The sequence below is a fragment of the Cannabis sativa genome, chromosome X (assembly GCF_029168945.1).
Source record: "Cannabis sativa cultivar Pink pepper isolate KNU-18-1 chromosome X, ASM2916894v1, whole genome shotgun sequence".
Classification (NCBI taxonomy): domain Eukaryota; kingdom Viridiplantae; phylum Streptophyta; class Magnoliopsida; order Rosales; family Cannabaceae; genus Cannabis; species Cannabis sativa.
In genome coordinates, this window is record NC_083610.1 from 62910464 (window position 1) to 62925450 (window position 14987).

The 14987-nt window shown below is 30.6% G+C and overlaps 1 protein-coding gene, 1 long non-coding RNA gene and 1 pseudogene across 2 annotated transcripts; 2 read left to right on the plus strand and 1 right to left on the minus strand.

Moving 5' to 3' along the window:
• Positions 1-272: 272 nt before the first annotated feature.
• On the minus strand, positions 273-2064 carry LOC115701454 (uncharacterized). Its single transcript, XR_009685147.1, has 3 exons — positions 1866-2064; positions 670-1795; positions 273-580 (listed from the first exon to the last, which is right to left on the minus strand). It is a non-coding gene; the product is annotated as an uncharacterized LOC115701454 (long non-coding RNA).
• Positions 2065-8426: 6362 nt separating this feature from the next.
• LOC133032307 (hexokinase-5-like) lies at positions 8427-12172 on the plus strand. The gene is made up of 4 exons (XM_061106205.1): positions 8427-8527; positions 9009-9036; positions 9293-9484; positions 9569-12172. Exons 1-4 carry the CDS (start codon positions 8427-8429, stop codon positions 9983-9985), a joined length of 738 nt encoding a protein of 245 aa, XP_060962188.1. The 3' UTR covers positions 9986-12172.
• Positions 11741-13568, plus strand: LOC115720563 (vacuolar-processing enzyme-like; annotated as a pseudogene).
• The last annotated feature ends 1419 nt before the right edge of the window (positions 13569-14987 follow it).

The following is a 14987-nucleotide window of genomic DNA, read 5'->3' on the forward strand; positions in this document are numbered from 1 at the left end:
AATATTAGAAAATACAGTAAATAATTGATTTTTTTACTAAAATATAAATATTATTTTTAATGTTTCTCCAATGAACGTAAATTATTTATGTAATTTTTTTATTAATTTTAGTGAAATTATTTTATTTTTTTTATCCTTTATTGCATTTATTACCTAAATTATTAATTTGGTAAATATATACAATTTGCATGTATTTTTTAAAAAAATTAAAATTAATTATAATTAAGTTCGCACCTAATACAAACAGTATTACTAAATATTATTTTAAAAATAAAAAATTTTAAAGAGTAGAATTATAATTTTCTCACAAAATAAAAACTTATATCGTTGCTTTATTGAAACTTCTAAAGAGTGTTGAAAAATAATTTAGAAGAGAAAAAAGATAAACTAAAATATTAATATAAACAAATAAAATAAAATGATAATGTATAAATTAAATAATTAATGAATATAGTATGATTCATTTGTTCAATAAAAACATAATAAAATATTAAATCAATTCTATGAATGCATCGGCCCACTCTATTCGAATTTCATCAATTTCTTCATTTGTGTAATAATTCTCCATTCTATTGTTGCACTGAAAACAAAAAATATTAATAAATATTAGTGAACTTAAATATTATTTATATATATATATATATTGAAAAAGATGTATACTTCATATACATTAGTATTTAACCAATTGAGAGGTCTTGAATCCATGCATAAATCCCGCATGTATTTCATAACATAATATCCACATTCAAAGTGTTTGGGTTGTCGAGGACACTGCACATTTATATAGATGTGTAAGAATCTCTTAAAATAAATAATTAAAAGTAATATTTTGTTGTAAAATCATTAAATATTTGTGAAATACAAAAATTTATTATATATTTTGAGAGATAAAGACTACTCACTTTTATAATTTTCCATATAATACCAGCTGCTCTTGGAGTTTTCTTTTTTGAAGCATTGTAATAGTCAAAAATCCTAAATAATAAACAAATTAACATCAACACTATTACATATAAATTTTAATTTGATGCTTATTATACTAATGATAAATATTATTCACTTACATTGCGATAAAATTCTTAATGGTATCACTTGGTAGTTCTCCAGTTGGATTGAGCCAGAAGCACATCTCACGTGATGGATCAATTATTATTAGCACCCAATGATAACTAGTGATGGAAGAAAAAATTTTAATATATAAATATATTACTATATAGCTAAAATAATAATTTAAGTTAATCTTACCCTAAATTAATAGGGATCAATGAAAGTTGCATCTCCCCTGCGCTTGCTAATCGATCTGCTATTGATTCTACATTTTGCTGCAAATAGGATCCCACTATAGAAGCCCAACTTGGATGAATAAAATGAAAATACTTCTCTCTTTTTGAATTTTTTAACCTTTCATGTAAGATCCTAAACATTATAACAATACCAAATTAAATAATGTTATTAAGTGTGCGATTAAAAAATATGATAAAAAAATCTCTTACCTTATATAAAATGCGATACACTCAGCTCCAATCTCAACATTTGTGCCAAGATGAACTATATCTTTAGGTTCAATATACAAATCTTGATCAGACCCAAAAATATTTGGATCCATTTCAATACGATACTCTTCTCTACTTTTGCGATATTGAACACTTAACAATATAGCTTTGACGCTCCTTGGGATGATTTTGGGCATAACAAATGGAACAGGAGAGTCTTTCACATTCATCGAACTTGTTGAAGCTTTCTGAGTTGGCATGTGTGGAGATAAATGTTCATTTTTCTCCATAGTTTTTAATGCCTAAAATATTATTAAACAATAAATAATTATAATAGAAAGGCTAAATACAAATCAAACTATTTTCTTTTACCTCAGAATCACCAAAGATGATTAAGTGTTCCGGCCATGCAACAAAGCTTTGGACTGCATCTTTTACGAAGATTAAATCATCACGAACATGGACAGGAAGACGAGCATTTTCATTCAAACATTCAATTATGCGTACTCGTACATTGCCTTTTTCCAAATCCTTCCCATGAACTTGTTTTCCCAGAAAAATTTCACCAATAGCAACTACATCACCGTCTCCCAAAGTTAATCTATAAGTTTTATCCTACAAACAACGTAGAAGAATTAGTTATAATAGTAGTAAAATCAATATTATTTTAAATAAAAGAAAAAAGAAAAAACCATTGTTGGTGGAGTTGGGCACTGTTGTGGTGGATTTGTCTCTTTATTTGATGATGATTGAAATTTATGTCCTTCCAAGAATTTTCTTTCCAATGATTCAACCCGCTTGTCCACTTTTTCTTGAATATATTTTTCAAAAACACCATCTTTTTCACTGGTAAAATCTTTGATGATTTTTTCTAATTTTTCAATGCGTTGTTCTTGAAGCTCCTTGGATTTAGATGATAGCTCTATTGATAATTTTTTTTCCTATTACAGGTCCAGTCCCTCTTAGCCACCCATACTTAGCATCACCTAAAACTTGTCTATAGATAGCAGCATCGTCTACCATTATTAATGTACCAGCTTCGAGTTGATTAAGTTGATCTTCACGTAACTCAATCATCTCTTTCTACAAAGATAAAAAAAAATTGTGTAATATATTTATATAAAATGTAAATAGTGGAGAAAAGGTTATTAACTTATAGTGAATGTGTTGCATACATATTTTTCCTCAGCAATTTGGTTGATCCATCCATTTTTTTCTGTGTAGTGAGTTTTTTTGAATGTTTCAATCTCTCCAGCTTTAATAGACTTTGATTGTCCTTCATCTACATCCATTACCGGTGTAGACTTCTGAAATAATTAAGTGAAAAAAAATTTAAAACTTATACATAGTAATTTAAAATTAATTAGTAATAATAAATTATTTTTACCGTCTCATGTAAGTGTTGAGTAAATGATTTACTTCCATCCCTATGCATAAATTTTACTTTTGATCTATTTTTTGAGCCAGCCACAGACTTTTTCTGCAAAAAAAAAAAAAAGTAATTGACATTAATAATTTTTAAGAAAATTAAAAATTTATATGATGAAATAGACATTATGATACCTTCCACTCTTCGCTGGAGAAACATGCAGTGCACATCCATTTCCAGTCAGCTTCTTTTATCACCAAACCCGTAGGTCGATGCTCTAATGGATTTTTTCCTTCCTCGATCATTTTTTTATAATGTCGGTGACAATTATGACGATGATTGCTGTATGCATTTTTGCAATATTCATCACAAATTACCTCAAGATATGGATCTTTTGCAAATTCCAATTTGAATACATCCTGCATAAGTTTTGAATAAATAAATATAAAATTACCTAATTAAAAAAATATTGAAAAATGAATATATTAACAAATGTACCTGTATACGAGCATATACAGCTTTTTTTTCTGCAGGTGGAACTTTGCTCCAACCACTATATTGCAATGGAGCATGATGGCGTACATTTACGCCAACATTAGTTGTAAAATCAGAAGCATTATCACCATAAACTCGAAGCTCGCCCTTATTATAGGTAATAGTTAAATTAGTTATTTTGTCATTCTTCAGTTCACGGCTTAAGCGATCTCCACGAGTAGGACCACGTACGTTCTTTTGTATTTCTATTTTTTGTAAGAAAAATATATAATTAATAAGTATTTATAAATGTATTTTTTTCCAAAATAAGAGTGATGATAAAATTTTGTACCTTTTGAAGATTGACGTTGTTCATCATGTAATGGAACTGTTGAAGGGTCATCAGTAGAAGGTGTCAAGGATTGTGGTGAATCTGATGGTGATTGAGTATCATTGTGTGCCCGTTTAGAGCTAAATCTTCTCGTACTACTCAAGGGTTGATCTGAAGTATCAGTGCGTCCCTGTTTTGAGCTACCTTTTCTCGTACTACTGGACATAATAAAATCTGAAATGATAAATTATTAGTAGCTAATATTAAATTATCCCATTAACAAAATAAAGTTATTTACACACCCTTTATATTAATCACTTTCATCACAGTCAGTTTCAGAATCTGAACCACTAAGTAGTGCTTCTTCATCAATATCATCAATGTTTAATTCGTGTTGAACTTGATTATTTTGATCTTTTGGGGAGTCAATCAATAACTCATCAGTTTCAACTTCATCAATATCTTTTCGAATAAGAACGTCGTCCATGTTGTTTGAAGAATCCAATGTGAGATTAATGTTGTTTGAGGAATCTTCTTGATATGCTTCACGATTCTGGACAACTCGTTCTCCATCATCAACTTCAGGCTCTGATGGTATTTCCCAAATATGACGATGGTTTACCTTTTGCACCACTTTCCAATTTTCTCCTTTTTTAATGTCATCTAAATAGAATACTGGATTAACTTGATTTGCAAGAAGAAACGGGTCGTCTTCAAACCAATATGAGCTAATATTTATACTAGTCATATGATATTCCGTATAGATTCTACGTGGACTCTCACTGGTGTTATACCAAGAACATTTGAACAATATCACCTTATTGAAATAGATGTAATGTACTTCCCATATTTCATCGATGACACCATAAAAATCACAAAGGTTCCCATTATATTCTGCCTTAACTCGAATTCCATAATTTTGAGTGACTCGTTTTTCATCTCGAGTTTTTGTGTGATATCTAACACCATTAACCATACAACCAGCATACTTGCAAATTAAAAAATTAGGCTGAATTGCAATGGCATATAAATCATCTTGGGCTGTAGAATATGAGCATTCACTCATTCTTTTAACCTGAGATAATAATTTGTATAGTTAAAATGAGAATAAATATGCATATTCCATTTGAAAGATATACAAATTTATGAACTTACTTTATTTTCAAACCAAGATGGAATTTTTTTTTTCTGTGATTCGTCAATATCCAAAACACCTTTAGATTGTAAAAACAATCTGTGTTCTCTGATTCAAAGTAAGTAACTCTCAGATAAGAATTATTTTATTTACGACAACATAAATTTTTTAGGATATATTTAAGATGAATTAAAGAAAACTTACTCCAAATATGGCTCCAATTCAGGACAATTATTCAGAATGTACCAATGAACCATATTTCGTTCATCTTCACTTATTCTGATTGATGATTGTTTCCCAAATGGTCTAGTTGGTAAGTTGAATATGGATAATGTTGATTCTCTTCTTACTCCGACATCATCTGGATTTCGATCTGGACGATTGAAACGAGTTTCTATCCCATGAAGATACATAGAACAAAAATTTAATGCCTCACTAATTATATATCCTTTAGCAATGGAACCTTCAGGCCGAGCTTTGTTCTTTACATATTTTTTCAAATGACCCATTTCCCTATAAAAGGTTATATAATTAATATATACATTAGTGCACATTTTTAAAATTCATTATTTGTTAAGGTAACAAAAATTTTGTTACCTTTCAATTGAATACATCCATCGCATTTGGACAGGACCACCTAACTTGGCTTCCTTTGGCAAGTGGACCGCTAGATATATCATCACATCGAAAAAGGCAGGGGGGAAAATACTTTCCAACTTACAAAGTGTGAACACGATGCCTTCTTCCAAATCATTTAAGTCTTTCACATACAATGTCTTCGCACATAGTTTTTGAAAAAATAAGGATAATTCAGCAATTACACTCATCACTTTTTTTTTCAAGTATGGCCTTACACAAATAGGTAGCAATATCTGTAATAATATATGACAATCGTGACTTTTTAAACCAGTAATCTTCCCATCTTTCATAATTATATTTCGAGACAAGTTTGCTGCATATCCATCTAGAAATTTAACAGACTCCAAGAACTTACAAATAGTTTGTCGTTCCTTCATCGATAATGTATAACAAGCCGTAGGTTTCACCCACTTGTTCCCCCGTTTCTTCATTTGCAATTGCTTACAAATTTTCAAATCTTGTAAGTCAAGTCGTGCCTTATCGGTATCCTTACACTTGCCGTCGATGCTAAACATTGTTCCAACCACACTGTCACATATATTTTTCTCAATATGCATCACATCCAAATTATGCCTTAGTTTAAGTTTGGGCCAGTATGCTAACTCCCACAAAATACTTTTACGCCTCCAATTTGTTTTATTTTCATAGCCTGCATTCTTCATCTGATTCTGATCATCTTTTACAATATCAACATTTTTACCCGGCCTACATTTCCACATACCATCTAATTTAGTTAAAATTTCATCACTTGTTAACTCTTGAGGGGGATTTCGTGTTTCAATTGTACCATCGTATTCCTTATCATTGCGCCACTGATGTTCAGCACACAAATATCGACGATGTCCCATGTAAGAGATCTTACACCTAACTCGAAATGAAGATGTGTCATCCTCACAAACTGGACATGCCTTATACCCTTGAGTGCTATAGCCGGACACAGTACCATATGCAGGGAAATCATTAATTGTCCATAACACAGCAGCACGCATTGTAAAATATGTTTTATCAACAACATCAAAAGTTCTTACTCCTTTCTCCCATAATTCTTTTAGTTCTTCAATTAAGGGTTGTAAATAGACATCTATGTCCTTACCTGGAGCACGACGTCCAGGAATAAGTACTGCCATCATTAAGGATTCTCGTTTCATGCATATCCATGGTGGCATATTATATGGCATTAGTATTATTGGCCACATGCTGTATGAGTTTGATAAATCACCAAACGGATTAAACCCATCTGTTGCAAATCCCAACCTAATGTTTTGAGGCTCTTTGGCAAAATCAGGATATTGCTTATCGAAATCTTTCCAAGCCTCTGCATCTGCCGGATGTCTAAGTACACCTTCAGTATCCACACGTTTTTCTTTGTGCCACCTCATATCTGCTGCGGTGTGTCTTGACATAAAAAGTCGTTGTAAACGGGGAGTTATTGAAAAATAATGCATCTTTTTATGTGGTATTTTTTTTCCTTTAGTTCCTTGGTACTCATATCTTTCATGACCACATATAGGACAATTTGTAGCATCTTTATTGTTTTTCCAGTACAAACAACAATCATCCTTACATATATCTATTGTTTCGTACTCTAAACCAAGACCACTCAATATTTTCTTAACCTCATAATAAGAATTTGGGATTTCGTTATCATCAGGAAATGCATCCTTAAGAAGCTCAAGAATCATGTCGAAGCCTTTAATACTCAAGCTAGTCAATACTTTTATATGCATTAGCTTAACCATGAAAGTCAAACTTGAAAACTTTGTACATCCAGGATACAATTCTTTTTCTACTTCATCAAATAAGTTATGGAAGTTTTTCCATTTCTCCTTATGACTTGAATCCTCAAAATTCTCAGAAGCATTATGTGTAGGAACTTCTTGAGCCAAGTCTTCAATTGCTGGGATCATATCATCATTGTCATCATGGTCAATGTCATTATTATTATCGCCAATATCACTGAAATCTTCGACATCAGTAGCATCATCATTATCATGATCACTTTCTTCTAAAATATCTTCCACGCGATGTACCCAGTTAACATATCGAGTATAAAACCCTTTTACGTAGATATGACGCTCAATTGTCTGTAAGTCATGAAAGTATAAATTCATACACATAACACATGGGCACCGAATCTTATTCTCATCATTCAGATGACTACTTGATAATCTAATGAATTTTTGCAATCCCTTATTGTACTTGGCAGACAATCTATTGTTATTAGAAATCCAACTCTTATCCATAGCTTGTTTATTCCTTTTCAGAGGTGTGAGGATCATGTGTTACACTAGAAAAAAAAATCCAAAGAAACAATATGACCAAATTTAAAAAAAACAATAAAAAAATAATATTACTGAATATTTTTTAAAAGTAATTATATTATAAAAAAAATTCTATTTTTTTTATTCAAATATTAACTACTAACACTTTTTAATTTTTAATTAATAAAAAAAAAGAATTTTCACTAGAATTATTTTTCAAAAATATATAAATAAATATTTTAAAAATATAAATTGGAAAAAAAAAATTAAAAAAACTTAAGTCTTTTTAAAAATATAAATTGAGAAAAAAAATTAAAAAAATTTAATACAGTTAAATAAATAAATTTTATATGAAATAAAATATTAATAAAATTTTATTATTAAACACTATTTATTTTTTTTTAATTTTTTTTCGGTACCAATTGGCAAAAACTCAGTACATTAATTTGGGTAAAGAAACCCTAATTTCATCATTATCCCTCTTCCACCTCGATCCATCTATCAGCTTCTTCAACCGCAGCTTACTTTGTGCGAATGGATCTGATCAGTCGCTCTCTCTCTCGTTTCCTCTCCTTCTCGCACTCTATCAGGGATCAGATCCAGTACTTACCTCTATCGTATCACTCTCCAGTTCTATCCGCTCATCTCTGACCAAGCCCAGAAGAGTCGACGACAACAGACGACTCGCAGAAGACGACTCCAACTCCCCCACTCGCAGACGATGATGGCGCAGCTTCTCCCCTACTCACAGCCGACGACGATAGCTCCTTCCTTGCAAACGACAATGACGCTGCCTTCAAGTTCTATCCGCTCATCTATATATGGGTTTGATGTCTTTTGTTTTGTCTTTAAATAATTTATCTATTGTTATTTTCTTTCTGCCTTCAAGTTCAGATCTCCATTTCTTGAATTTCTGTTCAATTTGTATTTAGTGTTTCATAAATGGAGATTAATATTCTCTACAATTTTTTATTGTCTATGTTACTCGTACAATTTTTTTTTCGTTTATTTTATTTTTGTTTTCTGTCCAAGTGGTATAAACAGTATCCAAATCGAAAGGGTAAATTTCTTTTGCTGACTAATAAGTTGCAAAGATTGTAAAAACATTAGCTGCCACTACTAGTAATATATATATATATGTTTGTGAAGACTCTATTATCTGCTAAGCTTTTATGCCGTTATTAATTTTATTTGATTGAGATACTGGGACTTTTTTTATGCTTTCTTTCGCTCGTGTTTTGGTGAGGTCTCCTTTTGTTTTTCTCGTATAGTTTTTGTTTTTGTTTTTGTTTTCTATGTTATCTAGTCTTGCTGGCCGTTATAGCTTTCTAACTGTTTTTTACTGTTTCGTTTGATCCTGAGTCTAGATTGTATAAATTTCCTTTTGAATTTGGATTTTGTATGAATTTGTCGTGCTATTCATTGATTACTTGTCTATTCATATAGACCAGGATTTCTTTTATACATGTAAAAAATGCGGTATTTCGCTTGTTATCATGATGTCTGGAAAATATCTTGGTGGCTATTTTAACACCAAGTTTGTGATATTGATTACCTGCTTCACTTTTTTTGTTGTTGGAAATTGGTTAGTTGTTTTTGCTCATTTTAATTGAATTTTTTCTTATTTTCAGTGATGAGAAAGGTCTATTCTATGCTTTAGATCTCGGTGGTACTAATTTCCGCGTGCTACGCGTACAGCTAGGTGGTAAAGATCACCATGTTGTTAGACAAGAATTTGATGAGGTTTCAATTCCACCTGATGTGATGACTGGATCTTCAGAGGTTAGTAATTTGATTCAGCAAATGTATTAAGGTCTAAGCTTGTTAAATTGGCTTTAAACTAAGAAAAATGTTCAAATATTTCAGGGTTTATTTGACTTTATAGCCGCAGCACTTGCAAAGTTTGTTTCTGAAGAAGGTGAGGGTTTTCACCCTTCACCAGGTAGGCAAAGGGAGCTGGGCTTTACCTTTTCATTTCCTGTGAAGCAATTATCGATTTCTTCTAGGACCCTTATGGTGATATGCATTCTATTTGATTCTAACATGACTAGTTTTCTTTATTACTATTTTGCTTTCATGATAGTTGTCACACGTGTTGTCGCAAGGAAAGTGATTTGGAGAAGTGTGTTTGGAAGAGTGGAAATAGAAGGGTTTCAAGGTAACTGGTTCAGTGTTCAATGTTTCACAAAGAGATCAAAGAGAAAAACTTATGAAAGCTGTTTCATTAATTTTCCAAGGAAAGGTCAACATTCTTGTAAGTTTAATGACTTAATTGATTCATAATAATATTTAGAAAGGAATATATTTCTGTTATATTGCAATATTAAAATTTCATATAAACATATATATATAGTATGCCAATGTATGTTTTAGGTTTGGTGACTAGTTTTTTTTAGGGATACACCAATTTTACCAAGAGAGTCCTTTTTTTATTTCTAAGATTCTTGATAGTAATCACCAAAAGTAGGCTTTTCCCTAAACAAGGTGAGAATATGTTAAAATTTATAATATTATTTATAGACCATATCCCTCTCTTTTAGTTATTTTTGATATTACATATATATGACTGCATTAATGCAAATCTGTTTTTTATTACTGTGACAATGCCATAAAAAATGTTTATATGTGTTTGATTATAAATATATTTAATTAAGTGTTTGTCCTGAAATTAAATTATAAGAAAAATGTTAGTCTAGTTTTTCTTGTGGTCTTATATTGGTTACATGCTGTTTAGTTTTCGAAGATATTTAGTTTTTGATTCCATATTGAAAGATGCATATTTAGTATAGTTATTCAATCTTTCACTTGAGAAAAATTAGGTCATTTTTATTGGAATAATGTGTGTTAACTAATTATAAGATTGCAAATTTTTTTTTCAAAAAAAAAAATAAAAATTATCTGTATATAGTCTACATAGTATCAAAAAAAAAAAAACAGTATCCATTTATCAAAACATTTAAATAAACAAACAATATACCTTATTGTGATCAAGTCCTCCAATTGCCTCGATTTGGAAATTTTCCTTCAAAAATGGCCTCACACACCTATTATAAAGAAATTTATGTTATTCATCATAAATTTCAATCAGTATCCACACATATCATACATACATTACTATATCTAATCTAAACATATAAATATACATTATACCTTTTTGTCTTTCAGTCCTTGTTTTTCAAAGCTCTTCAATCCAAAAATCTTTACTTTTCATAATAATATATAGATATAGATATTGAGGTTTCGGATGAGTTCTATTTTTTTTTGGCAGAAATATATTGACAGAAGGAAGGATAGATCGACAGAACTATATATGGGGAGATATTTAGGTTTTATTTAGGGTTTTATTATTTTTAAATATAAATATCTTAAATATTTTAATGATATATAATCTCTTTTTTATTCTTATTTTTTTTTCATCTGGCAATTTTATTGTTATTCAAATTCAAATTCATCCTAATATCTAGCTTTAAAATAGGTTAGTTAGTTAGAAAATAACGTATCAGTTTGTTTAAGTATAATAATTTATTGTCAATAAAAATTAGTAAATAAAACAATTAAAATTTCTAAAACCTTCCCATATTAAAATCAGTAAATCTTTCAATCAGTAAAAAAATATCATGTACTTACTCATGACTGTGTCTATATATATATTTATATATTTAGTTCTGTTCTAGACCTACCTAATATATACGTACATCTCTCACAACAAAACATCCTCACAACTACAAATGCTACTACTCTTTCTCTCTTCTATTCTTCTACATTTCTCTCACATTTATTTATATATTATAAATTTATATACATCAATCGATCTCTTTGAAGAGAAAAAAAATGAGTAGGTTACAACTATTATGCTGCTGAGTTACCATCGTTGTCAATGAGTCTAAAATAATATTGGTAGAAGTTTCTTTCTCTGCCATACATATATATATAAATCTCTCTCTGACTTAAAAGTTTCTATTTTTTTATTTTATTTTTTTCAATGGCCAATGGTCTCTCTGTTATGTGTTTTTCTTGTACTATTGGTCTTGGTTAGAAATGGAAAAGCAGCTGGTCGTTTTGACCCTTGGGAGTCAAATAATAGTTTATCAAAGTGGTGAAGGTATATTCCTTACTGTTTAATACATAAAGTATGTATAATCATTCATATTAATGTGGCAATGAGAGTCATCAGGACTATTATGATAATGGTTGTCAGGTTGTGAGAATGTTTGGCTGATATTATTAATATAATAAACAAATATTTGCACAGGAAGGACAAGTGGGATGTTGGGAGTCCTACACACTATTTATTTTATTTTAATTAAGAGATAACTATGTGTCAATCGCAATGCTCCTTAATTAATAAATGGTTCATGAAAATCATCCATAGGGAATCGGTTTGTGCAAGTTCTTAATATATATGTTTTGATTTAATTAATTTTAGTGAGCACGACTAGACTGAGTTTAATGATATTGATAATGTGATTGTGGCAGGATTATACTGGTCACCAAGTGACCACAGAGAATCTGTATGCAGTACTTCTTGGGGATAAGAAAGCAGTGAAAGGTGGAAGTGGCAAGGTTATAGACAGCAAACCCAATGATATAGGATCTTCATATACTACTCAGATCAAGGAGGCCCTGGAGTTCTTGGTTAGATTGACTTAGTAACTAAATACAAACTTATAATCACTTAAGAGTTCCTTTTATGTTATTTTGTGTCGAAATTTTTGATGTCAAAACTGTTGTTATAAACCAAAGAGGCTTTAGTATAGACATAAGCCCATTTGGAAGAAATTCCAAGTGAGTTTAACCATTTATCATCATAACCAATAGGCTCATTAGGCTTTTGGGTTAGTCAAGAGCAAGCTTGACCATTGTTATCAACTTCATGCTGTGTTTGTAGGGATGCCAAACATGCCTTTCCTTTATGGCATGGATTTCATAGAAGTTTTGAAGAAGAAACATGCAGCAAGGACTTATAGAAAGATGGTAATATTATTAAATTCTCACTCCAGAAATTACTTGAAATTTTAACTGAAATAATCAACTTGTGTTCTGTAATTAAATATTGCAGGTCATATATGTGGAACCATGTGAGAGTGGGAGCATTTTTGAAGGTATAATGCCTAAAGATATGAACATTTATGTAACTACAGCTTCAAATGCACAAGAAAACAGTTGGGGAACCTATTGTCCTGAGATGGAGCCTCCTCCACCCCCAGAGTACATCACTTGCTTGGAGGATTTATACAGTGTTGCTTGGATGGAGGATAGGTATGCAAACCAATACAAACGAACACCTTGATTTATAGTCTTCTTCAAAAGATTACTCGATCTTTGCTTATTCTTGCTTAACTTTCTATTTCAGCCAGGGCCACAATTTGAAGAGAGAAACTATTAAACAACAATATGAAATGGTATGTGAGAACAACTAAGCCATTCAAAACAGCTAATTTTTGCTTCCATTGTATGCTGAGTTTGATGAACAAATGTGTTTTGCTCTGTAGGTGAAGGAACGGACTGCGAATGCCAACGATTTCGTCAACGGTGGATCTCATGTGATGGAATATGGGAGTAGAAGTATAAGAGCAGAGAAGCTCTATCTCTACCAAAAGGTTTTGATCCTGCCACTGTTAACTTCCCACCCAACAATAACAAACTACACATGGCTATGGAAGTTGTGAACCAAAGAGATGCAGCTATACTTTTAGATTTGCTCATGTGTGCACTTAAAAATGTGACTCAATATTTATGAATTGATGAATGTACAAATTTAATAACTTTAACCATTTGTTGTTTTTTTTAGAAAATAGTTTGTTGTACTTAAAGATTGTACTATAATATATATTTCATTATATAAAGAAAAAATAAATTATTACCATTATTAATTATATAATTATTTTATATAATTTACTACCAAAAACTTGTAATAAATAGTTGGACATTAAAATTTATTAGTTTTGCTACCAATTTTTGGTAGCAAAATAATTATATTGAATATTAAAAGCTAATAATTTTGCTACTAGAATAAATATTATTTGCTACCAAAAAATTAGAAGCTAAAAAAATAGTATCAACTACCAAACATTTGGTAGCAAAAAACTTTCAGCGACCGAGATACAACTACCAATTTGCTACCAAAAAATTTGGTAGCAAAAAAAGTATTAGCTACCAAATATAGATTATTTGCTACCAACTTTGTAGTAGCTAAAACTTGTAGTGGGGTGGATATGAGTTTTCGTTGTATTCTTAAAACGATCACTCTATATTTTACCTTATGCCAAAGAAATTTGAAATGTTTGAAAAATTTCATGAATTTCTAGCAATGGTAAGTGGTTAAAGATCTTGCGAACTGATAGGGGTGGAGAAAAAGTTAGTAGATATGCAGTTCAAAGATCATTAATTTGATTTTGAATTATATCCAAACTTACCTCCCCAGAAATTCGAGTTGCATATTGATGATTAGTTACTAATCGTTGCCTAAATCCTTCTATGGAAATAAAATTTCAGAATGATGCAATGGTTGTATACTTAATGTAAATCATTACTAGATTCATGGATGACCTAATCGAAATCTTAAGAAAAGCTAGAACTGCTAACCCTGGTTTGCATGTTTGTTAGCTATTCTAAGTGATTAGGGGTGGACCATCCCATAGTCATTAGACAAGAAAGTGTTTGTTTAAACAAATACTACTTTTCTAAGAAAATGACTAAGTCTGAAAATAAAGTAGCAAATAAAGGAGATTATTTTTTTCTTGATTCCATAAGTGTTCAATCATCTTATTCGTTACAAGATGATCTCACTGCCTCTGTTATCTTAACACAACTGAAGAGGTCTATACCATTTAGTTTTCTTAGACATAATTCACAGTACCTTGTCGTAGTGGGAGAGTTTCAAGGAACTTTACCTTCTCATGACTTGAAAGATACTAGTGATTAAAATCCATTGTGAGTTTAAACAAGTAATGGATTGTCAAGATAAGAAACTAAGAAGAAAGCCAATAGAACTATGGTTTCACATGGAGTAACCTAAAGTTTTCTATTACAAGGATATGAAAGGAAATTTTTGTTAATAAGTCTATTCAATGGACTTAACAAAACTTCCTGTTCCTAGTATTATAGGTTTGAGTTTATCTAAACCTATGGCTTGTGGTATACCTGGTAATTACTTACTCTAATGCAAGCAACTTACTTTAATAAGATGCTGAAGCATTTTTCTTTCTAATGGCAATCTATAGAAGCTTCACAACTTCTTAGAGCATAGATTTTAGTTATCTAAGGAAAAGTCTCAACTATTCCA

Excerpts from the sequence above, each read along its gene's own strand:
- LOC133032307 (XM_061106205.1), top strand. The coding sequence starts at position 8,427 with ATGGCGCAGCTTCTCCCCTACTCACAGCCGACGACGATAGCTCCTTCC. Across the intron at positions 8,528-9,008 it reads ATCCGCTCATCTATATATGG|TCTTGCTGGCCGTTATAGCT; the intron begins GTTTGATGTCTT and ends TATGTTATCTAG. Across the intron at positions 9,037-9,292 it reads GCCGTTATAGCTTTCTAACT|TTGTTTTTGCTCATTTTAAT; the intron begins GTTTTTTACTGT and ends GAAATTGGTTAG.